Genomic DNA, 12,922 nt, shown 5'->3' with positions numbered 1-12,922 from the left:
TTTTTTTTTATATTATTAAGCAAAAGCCCGAGCTTTCATGGCTTTCCTTCTTCAGGTTCTGTTCATTTGCGACTGGATTTCTTACTCCGGGATTTCTTCTTCGATGAGCGCTTTCGAGACGAGGAATTGGAGTTGTTTCGATGTTTTTCAGTATTGTCATCTTCCCCTTGATCGTGATCGTTATCATGTTCCTCTTTTTGCTGCTGTTCTTGTTCGTGTCCCTCATCGTCGTCGTCTACCAGAAAGCTGTTGTTATCGACAGATGACGGAGCCAAGAACGTATCGGACACCTCAGTAGCGTTATCAAGTTCCGTGTCACGAAATACCCGAGGATCCTCACGATACGAATTAAGTACAGATGCGTACGAGTCGTCAGGAGACCTCGCAGATAGCTGCGTTAAGCGATCGAGGTTAAAATCCCCGCCATCGTCCACGTGTTTTGTTTCTTGATCATCATCGTTGGAGTCTTCCTTTGCACTTCCGAAGGCCTCCTCCTCCTCTTCATCTTCCACTAAATCAGTCGCTTCTTTTCGAATTTCTTGAGCCATATTGCGGTCGCTTAGATCCCAAACCAACGCATGGCTCCGACTCTCGTCTTCCTCATCGTCTCCCAAAGACTTCATCGACAAATCCTCTTCATCTTTGACCTGTTGACGTCGTTGGCGCCACGCTTCCTCTTCGGCTGTTGTAACTTCAAGGTCGTCGTCTCGCTTGCCGAGCAGCTTGTCCTCTAGCGAGCCATCCAGGAGATCTTCGACGCTGCGATCCCGCTTCGAGCAGCAGGAACAGATACTCCCCATTGGATTAGAGGCTAACGGAAGGACGTCTCAGGATATGCGCGGCCCTTGAGCGCTTAGGTTGCATAATATGGGTATGCACAATTAGTGCAACGTATTTTATTTTATTTTTTAGATAATGTAAAATAGTTTTTGTTGTTGCGAATCCAACGAAAATCTCTTACCTAGGAAAAGTGTTTGAGCTTCTTGGTCGGGGAGTCCACGTTGTCAATCACAAGTTTTGGCTTTCGACTCTTAGGTGGGAGTTTGTGTTTCCACAAGGTGCAGTTTGCCAGGTACTTGGGGCACTTGTCGTGGCGGTTGGTGCCTCTGCATTTTTCATTTCCAGTCTTCTCGAATCCTTCGCACCACGTCCACTGGTAATGCTCGCAACTCTTGACCTTGTGGCCTTCAAACCGCGTAGGAACAACACGCACAACCACTGGAGCCACATCTTCCATCAACTGTTTCTCGAGTGCCGTTGGTGTGAACGTTTGTCCTTGACTCGCGCAAAGTGCCTGATGAGCTCGGCGTTTGGCTTCTGTGCAGCGATTACAGATCTGGAACGAGTGCATGAATCGCTCTAGATCAAGTACACCTACACCGTTGATATCCAGAGCGTTGAACAGCGTCTGGGCATCTGGAGTCACCACTACGTTGGCGTTTGGTGACGTTGGTGTCGATCCGCCGCAGTTAGCATCAGTAGAGTTCTTTGGATCAATAGCACTACTTGAAGCTTCTTCCTTCACTTGGTGGTGCTGCAGCAGTTGTTGAAATCTCGGCAAAGTCAGCACTTTAGTCGTTGGGTCACAGAACTGGTGAAAGATCTGCACGAGTTTGAAGTCGGCGATGTCCGGCGTGATTGCCATGCGCGCCACCTTACTGGACGCCGTGGACGACGCGGAGACTGTACGTTGAATAGGTAGGCGGGGTTTGATAGGAGCAGCAACTTTGGGTGGAGGCATCGAGCCTGTTCGACGATCCATTGGTGCAATTGGCACTCCGTAGCTTGCGTTCATCTTGAGCATCGTGTTCATAGCGGCCGTATTAGCCATCGCCATTGCAGCAGCGAGTTGGCTGTTGGCATTTACCTGCCCTTGCGGGTTGAGGAAGAAGGGCTGAATCTGGTGGCCATAGCTGTCCATAAACTGGTTTGCAGCAGCAGCGTATCCGGAGGGTGAGAAGTAGTCGAAAGGCACATTAGGTGCAGTAGCGTTGACTAAGTTAAACGGGAGTACTGGTGCTCCAGAGAACATGGCTGGGTTGATGTTATCTGGTATTGTGCCGTTGCTATCCGCAGTACCAGTGAGATCGAAGACTGGTTGCTGAGCTGTGAGGAAGGTTTGAGAACTTTCGAAGATCGAGTTGAACATGTTGATGACATCCGGGATTTCTTGCTCATTCATAAGAGACCCAGCATCTGCTACCGACCCGTTCGGGACAGGATCGTGGGGCATTGCATCATCAAGTCCCTGCAACGGAGACTGCGCACCAGAAGAGGTTGAAGCATTGGACAGCTTCGAGGGTGACTCGACCATAGCAGATAGCTCAGAGTCCGTAAACAAAGGCAGGATGTAGTCCTCGTCACCTGAGAGCATGAACGGTTCGTTGTCACCGCCTCCTTGTTCCTCTTCACCTTCTTGCCCTCCCTCATCGCCTTCATCTTCCTCATCTTCGTCAGGCTGTGACTCAACTGGAGCGGCATTCGCCTGGCTGATACGGCGTTTACCACGTGGAGACGTGGTAAACCCCGGTTCATATACGCACGTTGTGGACAGCAGCGCAAAGCGTGCCGGCAGCGTGGCTGTTGGCGTGCCATTCGCCTTTGCGTTCTCATACTGCGATAGCCAACTCTCCTTGGACGTGTTAAGCATTTGCGTGTCTATCTTCAGTCCAAGCCTGTTGGCAGGCTCCTGCTTCACTTGGACTTGGTTGGGTTCTTCGTGAGGCTCCTCCTTCATAATGGGACTGAGAGGCTCCAGCTCGGCCACATCAAGGAGATCGTCGTCATGGCCTACAGCAGTAGTCACTGCGAGGTTCCACAAATCTGTAATTATAAACACGTTTTAGAATTATGTTCTGAACTAGATTTGGAAGTCTTGTATTGTACTCCTTACCTTCCACTCCCTCGTCGTTGTTCGGAGAGAAGAAGGCGTCGAAGTTGAGCAAGTCCGTGTCCATGTCCTGCATCGTTGCTAGTTCCATGAGCGTAGTGGGCTTGCCGGTCGAGGATCCAGATGGCTTTTGACCAAGACAGCCAGCCATGCTGATGAACGAGGATCTATTCCCAGCCTCGCCTCCATTGCCAAATTTACTCCCTGTCAAGTTGAAGCGCTGGCTAGTGGAAGCGCTGCTGGCTAGCTGAAGTCTTATGTATCCAGCTTGTTGGAGCTAGAGATCAACATAGCACCGCTATTTCGAGAGCGTGAACCCGCTATTTCCGCTGCCCGGCATCTGGTTGGCGTTGACCCGATCAAAATACCGCTGGACAGCAGCCGTCTCAGACTCGCTATGGATGTCGCTGGCTCCTGCACGTTCTTGCTGACCTAGTGTTCCCTACAGCGTCGAATGAAGTGTGGCGTGTGGCCCAGGGCAAAGCCGTGTAGGCTACAATGTAGCCACCTCGAATCCAGCATCGGATCCCTTCCTCAGACTTTTCAGAATCCGATACTATCGATTTAGTGATGTCATATCCTGTTCGTCGAACGTTGCAGTGGGATCCGTTGGTGATCCGCTGGAGGGAGAAACAGGTACGGGTGAGCGCTCCGAGTTCCACGGGGTATTTGTTAATCAAGGTTTTTGATCTGACTATTTCTGAACATTTGTAAGATCCAACTTGAAGTGAGCCGAATAGATACATCCGAAACTAAATCTGACAGTTAATTCGATAAACACAACTGAAAAGCAAGTTTGGAGCGCTTTAGGTTGTCTCCATGCTTCGGAACCGCTATTATGCGCATGGACTACCAAAGCAGGCGATTCGCACTCACCTTACAAGGCATTGGCAACTGGCAAAGCTTCCATGACACCAAAGATCCGCCTTCAGTCTTCGGTATCCTCATACGACACAATGTGTCATGTATTAATGTGGACGTGCAGTCCTTGTTTACTTGACTCGCAATGCTCAGAAAAGTTGACTCGCTTCGGAGGGATGCGAGCTCTTGCAACGTTGCTCAAAGCTCGTCGCATTGTAGACATCTCGCGTGAATGAAGTTCACCGTTCAAAATCCACGCCCAGTGTAGAGCGTCCAGGGTGACGGGGGCACTCTGTTCGAGATCTGCTCTGAGCGTGATTTTTTCAACTTTTGAGGGATATTGCCGGATATCCGCCAGGTCGACTAATAAGTATCTTGCCTCGTCACTGTAGGCGCAGCAACGGCCGCGCACTCAAATACACACGCGCTATAGCGAGCAAAGCAGCTCCACCGCAAGAACTGCTGCTCATGTCGGCGACGATGCTGTAGTCGCATCACGTTGCCTCGCTCTGGACGAAGGCACAATAACATTTGCCTTCCGCTGAGCAAGCAGCTACAGCTCTACTACCCGAGTCATGAGTCAGAACGATAGCTTCGCACAGAACGCAGTACCGCGTGAGCTCAGATGCACCTACCGCAGTAAGCCCTGCCCAAATGAGCGCGCTCGCAAGCGCAATGGCTCACTACACAAGCTCTGCCAAACACATCGACTCAAGGCCAACAAGACCCAGCGTGATATGCAACGTCGTCTACGCGAGCAGCGCAGACAGCAGCAACTCGACCGACAGCTCGCAGCCATGCAGGTCAGCACTGATGATTTCCAAGCCATGGTCGATGAGTTCCTGAAGACCGAAATTCCGCTAGAGCTAGACACAGACGCCGATCTTGACATGTGGGACGTCCCCGAGCCGCTTGAAGAGCCCACCGACTTGAATCCTGAAGATATCGAGCTGTTGGTTGCGCTACTGGGCACAAGCCGTACCGCATAAGCCGCTGGTTCCGCTGGCCAACGTTCTCCGTCCGACGGCAGTGAAAATCACCAGCGTGCTCCAAATTGAATTCTGCACGTCCATAAATATGAACCAGCCTGCCATGTCGCGGGCTCTGATCTCTGTCAGCAGGTTAAGCCTATGTTGATGATAGATAGTACCAACTAGCAAAAAACACTACATGTCAATGCGATAAGTTTAAATATAAATGAATGTTACTATTGATAACTGAATGACAAACATTGATCGACGTGCGCAATACTTGGAATTTAGTGAATCATTACTCAAAGGCTAGACAAACGACAACATGACCTTCGCGTACGAATCGAGTTTGTATTTAGTATGATATAGTTCTTCATCGCAGGTACTGCGCGTTGGTATATAGTTTTCCATTCAATTGTTTGTTCACAAGTCAGCTAGAGCGTCACGGACCAAGCATCGTCGAACACGGGCACGGACGTCATCATGGAAGGCGCCGTGGGGGATACGGGGCAAAACATGCTTTCATCCTTAACCGTCACTTGCGCCGGTTGCCGCGTGCTCGCACTGTCGGCGCCGAAGAGCAAAACTTCGAGGATCCGGACTTCAAGCAGGTCAAAGTTGCTCTGAAATGTGAAGCCGTCGATGGGCTCGGTGGTGCTCTGTGGGCTGTCGGGATTGAAGCGCGCTCGCTTCATGGCGCGGATACCGGTCTTGGGCGTCTGCGGAGTCACTACGCTCAGTCCATCGGCAGCTTGCTGCTCGAGGATGCGCTTCTTGCGCTTGTGCAGCCGCTGCTGGTTGGCGTTGGCCTTGCGGCGGTGGAAGTCGCAGAGTTTGTGTAGCGTGCCGTCCAGCTTGGTGGCGCGTGGCGCGTCACAGTACTTGCTGCGGTACGCGCACTTCATCTCGCGCGGCAGCGGCGCTGCGTGCGTGGCAACAACGGGCACGGTGGAAGTCATAGCGACCTGTTCTGTTCGGGCTGTTCGCCAGGTGATGTTTTGCGGAATGACACCCATGCCGCGCAACCTTCCGCCTCGCCGAGTACTATTCGCTCTGGCAGATAGGCCGCTTCTTTGGTCAGAAGAGGCTTGTCGACTCTTGAAGACCGTCGCGGTGTGGTCAGCAAAAGTGTGTTGACGAGGATGCGCCTGTGGTACTTTTGATTGTCCCCCCAGGTGATGGGCAAAAGTATTCACTTGGGGCCAGTATGGCGACCAACGAGATCTTGGTGTATGCCACACCTCTGTACGTCCGACGGGCAGCAAAGGAATCGTGCTCGTTGGCGGCTCGGCTCTGCTTTCGCGTGTCGGCAACAAATGGGAAAGTTGCGTCAGCGCTGGGCAAGCCCGCCAAAAAATCCGCGCTTCGGAGTCCGGCACTACCTGTACTCAGTGCCGCAGAGCAGGTTCCTGTGCATTGCAGGCTTTCAGTGCTCGCGCAGACACTTGATTCAATGGCTCGACACTTTCAGTGTACTGTTTTGGTTCGACTGGCTCACGACTGGTTGTAGTGAACCCCTGTTGCTTTCCGCTCGGAGGGGCACGATTACATTCGGCTTATACCCGCGGAAGCATCAGTCTGGCTTGAATCTACAGCTGCACAACACATGAGTCAAAACTCTTGACTCAAAAGCCTGGATACATATTCATGAATACGGTGCAGTACTCGCACGATGCAAGTCACGGCCAGCGTTGAAGTCTGCGACGCACGTAACGACGTCATTAAGGCTTAAGGCGGCGCCTGTCCAAACACGAAGTGAGCAGCAGTCAGTTCGGAAGCTGACTAGCTCGGTACGGAGAGGTGCACCTGCGCCGATATAATATATACTGTACTGTGACGATCCTCGTAACGGTAGTCGCATTCTTATCTCGCTCGTTTCAGGTCGAGACTTGGTTATCCAATGCTTCATGTAGACGCTATGAAAATCCATCACGGAGTCTTTGGGTGGCATAGCGTGAGCAAAACTGTACATGGTCATCTTGATGCCTCTGCTGTTGAAAGTACTCAGATTGGTATCAAATGAGAAAGCTGATTTCGTTACCACACGTTTACCTTTTAAAAAAAACTGTTATCTTAATACGCACGACAAAAATTTTACGTCGTCGTTCTTATCTACACGACGACCGATCCCATGTCGTCAGCGCTCGACGGTAGGAATGCCTCGAGTGGCGGCAACGTCTGTGGTTGCATGTCTAGCAGCAGCAATTCCAGGATGTCCATGTCTGTGGATCCGAGCATCGGGAAGGAACTGGTGCTCACCAGCGGCGTGTACTGTGGACAGCAATAGCTGCCACTCATCTGCGAGTAGCTGTCCGTGGGCGATTGCGCGACGGAATCGACGATCGGCTCGAGGCTGGTGCGGATCTTCTTGGTCGGGCGAGTCTTGGCTCGCCCAACTTCATCGACCGTAGACTCGCTCTGTTGGATACGCGCACGCTTCTCGCGCTGACGCCGGTGTAGCCGCTGCTGATTCAGATTCGCCTTTTGTCGATGGAACTCGCAGAGCTTGTGGAGTGTACCGTCAAGCTTGGTTGCGCGATGGTTGGTGCAGACCTTGCTGCGGTATCCGCACTGCAAGAGCAGGGAGGTGGAGGTTGGGACTTCGTCGTAGAAGGCAAACATACTGTGCGGCAGTAGCGTGGTGTAGTTGTGGCTGTCGGACCGCAAATTGAGTTGTGACGTACAAGCTTGTAAGTTGACACATCTATCCTACTACCGATACGCGTGACTGGTATAAGTACTGTATCTTGAAGAGGTGGAGGATTTTTTCTGTTTGTTGTTTCAACCTGGTCTGTCTGTCACTGGCCGTAGCAGCTCGAATATCCAGACAAAATTTGTGTAGCTATCTGGTGTTAGAAGGATTCATCTTTGACTTCGCTTTGGCCCCGGCAATTGCACTCGTAAATGTTAACTGAGCTCAAGCCCTTGATGCTCTGCCTCGGAATCAACTGGAGAGATTCAGTGAGAAGCGAGCTATGAAGATTCAAGAGTCGGTACGTGTCGAGCGTGGCGCCTAACTGCGATGTGTATCATCACTGTTGTGCGCGGAAGTCGTCCAGTGACCGGTGCCGCCTTCACTGCAGCAAATGGGAGCCAAGAATCCTGGCGATAATAAGGTCGCGTTTTTCATCCACGGATGGATGATCGACAGCACGTACGCCACTGACAAAATTGGCTAGAGTCTGCGGGCAACCGTCCACCATGACGAGGCACAAATCGAGCACGGTGCAGCCATCTCTCGATTTGTGCTTCGACTGCCTGGTCTGCCGATGGTACACCCCCTTGGGATGAGCTGCTTCAACCGTTCAGAGTGTTGGTCTGTTGCCCATGAATCTCGGTGGGGCAACAACAATAATTTGAGGAACGGCACAAACACATAAAGTCATGGAACAAATATAGAGGTCCTGAGATGCGAATCCAGTACCAACATGATAGCCAACCTCAGCGTTTGGACAATAGTATTGAAAAATTGATTGAGATCTGTGACTTTGAGCGCAGAACTGGACCGACAATGACACTGTTCGCCCATTCAGCGTATTTGGGATTGCGGGAGCTCTGCAGTTAAAGCAGACTCCAATTATCAGTAGGCTCTAGTATACCATACTAAAATGAACTTAAATAGACTACCACAGATACACCATCGCTCACGGGGCAAGTAGTCGAACACGACCGAAGTCAACCGCCGTAGCATAATACTTCACACTCCCACTTCGTGTTGCGATCTTACTTGATCTTCAAGCGCTCATTCAGGCACTGGCAAGACATTGAGTCGCTTACGTAGTCTGCAGAACTGTTGGGGACCAAGCGGCTTCGTGAAACTATCTGCAGCATTTTCTTCACTTGGACAGTACGTCACTTCAAAGACGCCACGTTCCACAAAGTCACGGATCTTGTGAAACTTCAGATCCACGCACTTTACTTTGTAGCCACTTCGCACCTTTTTGATCACCTGAATTGCAGTTTGATTGTCATCATAGAGAATCGTTTTCTTAGTTCGCCGAACCTTCAGCTCAGTACACAGATTGTGCGTCCACATTATCATGTTGGAGCACTCGCTAGCAGCAACAAACTCGGCGCTGCAAGTGTTGTCCGTCATGATCGGCTGCTTTTTGCTTTTGTACGCAAAAACACATCCATTCAACAGCAGCACATATCCTGTGACCGAACGGCGATCGTCTTTCTCATCCCCTAAGTCTGCATCAGCATAGGCAACTAGTTCCATTCCAGGAGACTCTAGTTTGTACCACACCAGTCCAAAGTCTCTCGTTCCTTGTAGGTAGCGGATGACCCGTTTAATTAACACTTAGTGCTTCTTTGTGTAGCAATTGAGAAAATTGCCTAGCGTACAAACAGCATTCGCAATGTCTGGACGAGAGCAGCTGACCAAGTATTGCAATGACCCCACTATACACTGGTAGTCTAGGTCAGGATCAATGCTCACACAAATCTGCTCCTTATCCGGATCACCCGGGAGCGGGAAATTACCTTTCACTTGCGGCGTAGCCACAGCCTTGCAATTGGCCATCTTAAAGCGCTCCAGCAACTGAGCAACATAACCACGCTGCGAGATCGACAGCATCTGGCTTGGCACGTACTTGATCACCATAGAAAGTAAGTAACTGACATCACCAAGGTCCTTCACCTTGAACTTATTTCTAAGCTCAGCCATGACCAGCTCGGTGTTCTCCTTCGTCGCGGCAATGACAATATCATCAATATACACAGTCAGAAAGATAGGACTGTCATTTACCCACCGATAATATATTCCACCGTCCATTTTCGATCTCTGAAACCCGCACGCTCTCAAATACTTGTCGAGCATCTTGTATCATATGCGAGGGGCCTGCTTGAGCCCATACAAACTCCTCGGCAGCCTGCAAACACGTCCAGTTCCATCGTCGAAAAAAATCAGGCTGGTACATGTAGATCTCACAGTCAATCGCACCATTGAGAAAAGCGGTAACAAAGTCAACATGGCGACAAAGCAATCCATAGTGTAATGCAAGCAGAAGGATCAGTCTCACAGCTTCCGAATTCACCACCGGGGCATAAGTCTCCCAAACATTCAATCCAAACTTCTGTTGACATCCCTTAATCGTAATCCTTGCACGATGGCGTTTCACTTCACCTTTAGCATTGCGCTTCCGGACAAAGATCCATTTACTTGTCAAGACCTTCGCTCCTTGAGGCTTCTCTACCAATTCCCATGTATTGTTCCGCAACAATTCTCTATACTCCTTGTTTAGCGCCTCAACCCATTCTCTGAGTCAGGTGCCTCCAAAGCAGCTTTCACGGAAGTCGGCTCCTGTATAGCATTTGCCGCTTGTATCATTAAACTTTCTGGAAGTTCCATCTCGTAGTCACTGAACCGAACGTTTTGCTGTCTAACACGAGTTGAGCGACGAAATGAGGCCCCCAATCTATTGTCTTCCTCATCGTCTTCTTCATCATCACTTGCCAGTGATATACTGTCTCCCACTGAGCCTGCACGGCTCTTCACTCGGTCTCCGGAAGCGATAACATCAGCTTCCTCCTCCTCCTCCACCTCATCCGCAATAACTGCAACCTGCACTTGAAAAGATTCAGGCAATTCCCGAAGCGGGGTTGAGTGGCTGTTAGACACACCCACACCAGTCTCAGATCCCCATTCTCTTCATGTGGTTCTTGTTCATGCTCCACACATTCATCTTGCTGCTGCGGTGCACCCCAAGGCGATAGCTGAGCATATGCCAACGGCATCCTCACTGGAGACGAACTCGACAGTTCAAGCGTAGGCTCACCCACACCAACCGGAGATTGCTCCACCACAACATTAGATCCAGAACTACCATGTGCATCTGCAAGATATTGACGTTTGGCAGGAGGTCCAGTCAACAGTTCATGTGTTACAGCAGCCATGACCGGTAAATGAACCAGAGGAATCACTTCTGGAAGGACAAAATGACGCCGTCGATATCTATTTGCCAGTACGTGCTCCACGTACAAACTATCAGCAGTCCAATCTTCGTCAAACTCCACAGAACGTTGCTCTTGAATGTCACCAGTTCTTAAATTCAGAACTCGAAGTCCTTCAGAATTCTTAGCAAAACCGATGAAGAGAGCCAACTTGCCAGGATTCTCGAGCTTGTTAGCCCTCAGGACTTTTGGTGTAAACACGTGCACAATACATCCCCATGTACGTAGCTTCTCACCGTCAGGTCTCTCACCAAACCGTCGAGTGTATGGGGTGTCTCCGTCAAGTGCACTACACGGGCTCACATTCATAACTTCCGCTGCAAATGTAAACACCTCACCCCACAGACTTTGTCAGTAAACTGCGAACACGCCCCAGCAATACACCATTCATCTTCTCGACTATCCCATTCTCCTCAGGACTGTAAGCATTCGTCCATAGAACTCAACTCCTCTCCCCCTGAGGAATGATTTCAGTCTCTTATTGGCCAGTTCTCTACCTGATCAGTCGAGAAGACTTCAATGCGATGGCCTTGTGCTAATAGCCACTCCAGATGAGCTTTCACTACATCAGTAGCATCTCCTTTTTCCTTCATCAAAAATCCCCAGACATATCGGGTGGCTTCATCCACCACGAGTTGAAAATGGTGGTATGCATCGTAGGTTTCCAACCCCACATGACACATGTCGGACATGAGCTTTTGGTATGGCTTGGTTGCACGTCTTGTACGCGTTAACTTGTATGACATGCGCTTCTGCTTGGATGCAATACATGTCCAACATTTCCCATCACAACCCGATGCATTCTGTGAAAGACTGGTGCACAATCCATCTAAGCCGCTTTTCTCGTTGCCATTCGTCGCAGTGCCGAGTAGTTAAGATGCGCAAATCGCATGTGCCATCGTTCAAACTCATTCACAGTCTTAGTGGTTGGTTGAACTGCTTGTACTTCACAACCTTCAGCTGGTCTCGCTTCAAATCGATACCTTCCCCGAATTTTCTTGAGCAGCAGCTTCATGTTGTTGTCCTTTTCCAACCAGCAAACACGCTTGCCATTTAGTTGCTCGAAGCTCACTACCCACCTTTTTCTCTCCAGTAGGTCCGAACTTAGTATATTATCATGTCCTTCGGAGTATGGACGACATTAGCCAGAGTCAACACTTCCTCATGATGCGAAACGGTATTCATCACTTGAAGACTTAGTGTCCCTACCATGCGGTCTCCTTTTGTCTGTCCATCGAAATCCAAGAAGATATGCTCCCAATCCGTTCGCCGGTCAGTCAGCAACTCCTTATTCGTGCACACATGTACATCAGTCGCTGTATCTAACACCCACTCCACCATCGAAGGCTTGTGGCGTCGAGCACCGACCACAGTCGCTCCAATCTTGCGCTGTGTCAACGCATCAACACTTTTCTTTGCCTTTTTTGCATCATCTCCTTTCTTGTTTTGCCACCTTTTCGACTCCATGCCTGCCGATGCATTCTGGCCACTTGAATCATCTCCAGACTTCTTATTAGGACAATTCGCCTTGATGTGACCATGCTCGCCACATTCCCAGCAACCATCAGATTTCTGGACATTACGGTCCTGGGTTTTCTTCTTGGCTTTGTATTTCCCACGGCCTCGCTGTTTCTTGCCTTTACCGGCATTACCTTCATTACATTACCACCGCTTTGTTTATTCTGGTTCGCTTTGACCTTATTAGTAGACTCGATGCTGGACCGAGGCACTTCCTCAGCGACCTATTCATCAAGATCTTCCTCAGCAGGAGAGCATTCATCACTTGGGCAACTGTGGGTGCGAGCTGATGGGCTCCAGGCAAAGCAAGCACAGCATAGTGTCGTGAAAACTGTCGCACCACATCACGATGTGTGCGTGACACATTGCCCAGCAAAATCTCAGCGAACTCCTCATCACTAATCATTTTGCCATAATGCTGGAGTTCACGCTTCTGCAACTCCATATCCCTCAACCAATCACTCAGCTTCACATCTCGAGTGAAGTTGTTTGAGTATAGCTGCTCACGGGCAAAAATGTAATTAGCGTACTCACGCTTCGTTTGCTTGTTCTCGAAGTAAGTCCACATATTTCTAGCGGAATCCTCATGACAAACCATTTCTGCATCAGCTTCAGGAACTCCACGTAGTATTGCATCCCGGGCTGCATTGTCACGAGCGTTGAAATCAGCTGGAGCTTGGGCATCGACAAGAGGTCGTATGTAACGGGGTTACACGGGTTTACACCT

The 12,922-nt window shown here is 50.1% G+C and overlaps 6 protein-coding genes across 6 annotated transcripts; 1 reads left to right on the top strand and 5 right to left on the bottom strand.

Annotated features, from left to right (window-relative positions):
- Nucleotides 1-62: 62 nt before the first annotated feature.
- Nucleotides 63-800, bottom strand: PPTG_02021 (hypothetical protein; the record flags this gene model as incomplete). The annotated part of the gene is made up of 1 exon (XM_008895412.1): nt 63-800. One exon carries the CDS (start codon nt 798-800, stop codon nt 63-65), a length of 738 nt encoding a protein of 245 aa, XP_008893660.1.
- Nucleotides 801-961: 161 nt separating this feature from the next.
- PPTG_02020 (hypothetical protein) lies at nt 962-2,737 on the bottom strand (the record flags this gene model as incomplete). Its single annotated transcript, XM_008895411.1, has 1 exon — nt 962-2,737. The coding sequence occupies one exon, from the start codon at nt 2,735-2,737 to the stop codon at nt 962-964; it is 1,776 nt and encodes a 591-aa protein (XP_008893659.1).
- Nucleotides 2,738-4,012: 1,275 nt separating this feature from the next.
- PPTG_02019 (hypothetical protein) lies at nt 4,013-4,986 on the top strand. Its single transcript, XM_008895410.1, has one exon. The coding sequence runs from the start codon at nt 4,327-4,329 to the stop codon at nt 4,738-4,740; it is 414 nt and encodes a 137-aa protein (XP_008893658.1). The 5' UTR covers nt 4,013-4,326; the 3' UTR covers nt 4,741-4,986.
- On the bottom strand, nt 4,950-5,973 carry PPTG_02018 (hypothetical protein). The gene has a single exon (XM_008895409.1). The coding sequence runs from the start codon at nt 5,736-5,738 to the stop codon at nt 5,157-5,159; it is 582 nt and encodes a 193-aa protein (XP_008893657.1). The 5' UTR covers nt 5,739-5,973; the 3' UTR covers nt 4,950-5,156.
- A 758-nt stretch (nt 5,974-6,731) lies between these two features.
- PPTG_02017 (hypothetical protein) lies at nt 6,732-7,818 on the bottom strand. Its single transcript, XM_008895408.1, has one exon. The coding sequence runs from the start codon at nt 7,342-7,344 to the stop codon at nt 6,835-6,837; it is 510 nt and encodes a 169-aa protein (XP_008893656.1). The 5' UTR covers nt 7,345-7,818; the 3' UTR covers nt 6,732-6,834.
- Nucleotides 7,819-11,781: 3,963 nt separating this feature from the next.
- Nucleotides 11,782-12,904, bottom strand: PPTG_02016 (hypothetical protein; the record flags this gene model as incomplete). Its single annotated transcript, XM_008895407.1, has 2 exons — nt 12,400-12,904; nt 11,782-12,329 (listed from the first exon to the last, which is right to left on the bottom strand). Exons 1-2 carry the CDS (start codon nt 12,791-12,793, stop codon nt 11,782-11,784), a joined length of 942 nt encoding a protein of 313 aa, XP_008893655.1. The 5' UTR covers nt 12,794-12,904.
- Between the last annotated feature and the right edge of the window lie 18 nt (nt 12,905-12,922).

This window comes from Phytophthora parasitica (genome assembly GCF_000247585.1).
Source record: "Phytophthora parasitica INRA-310 unplaced genomic scaffold supercont2.3, whole genome shotgun sequence".
NCBI lineage: Eukaryota > Oomycota > Peronosporomycetes > Peronosporales > Peronosporaceae > Phytophthora > Phytophthora nicotianae.
Note: the sequence above shows the minus strand (reverse complement) of the source record. Positions and strands in the feature narration are given on the sequence as shown.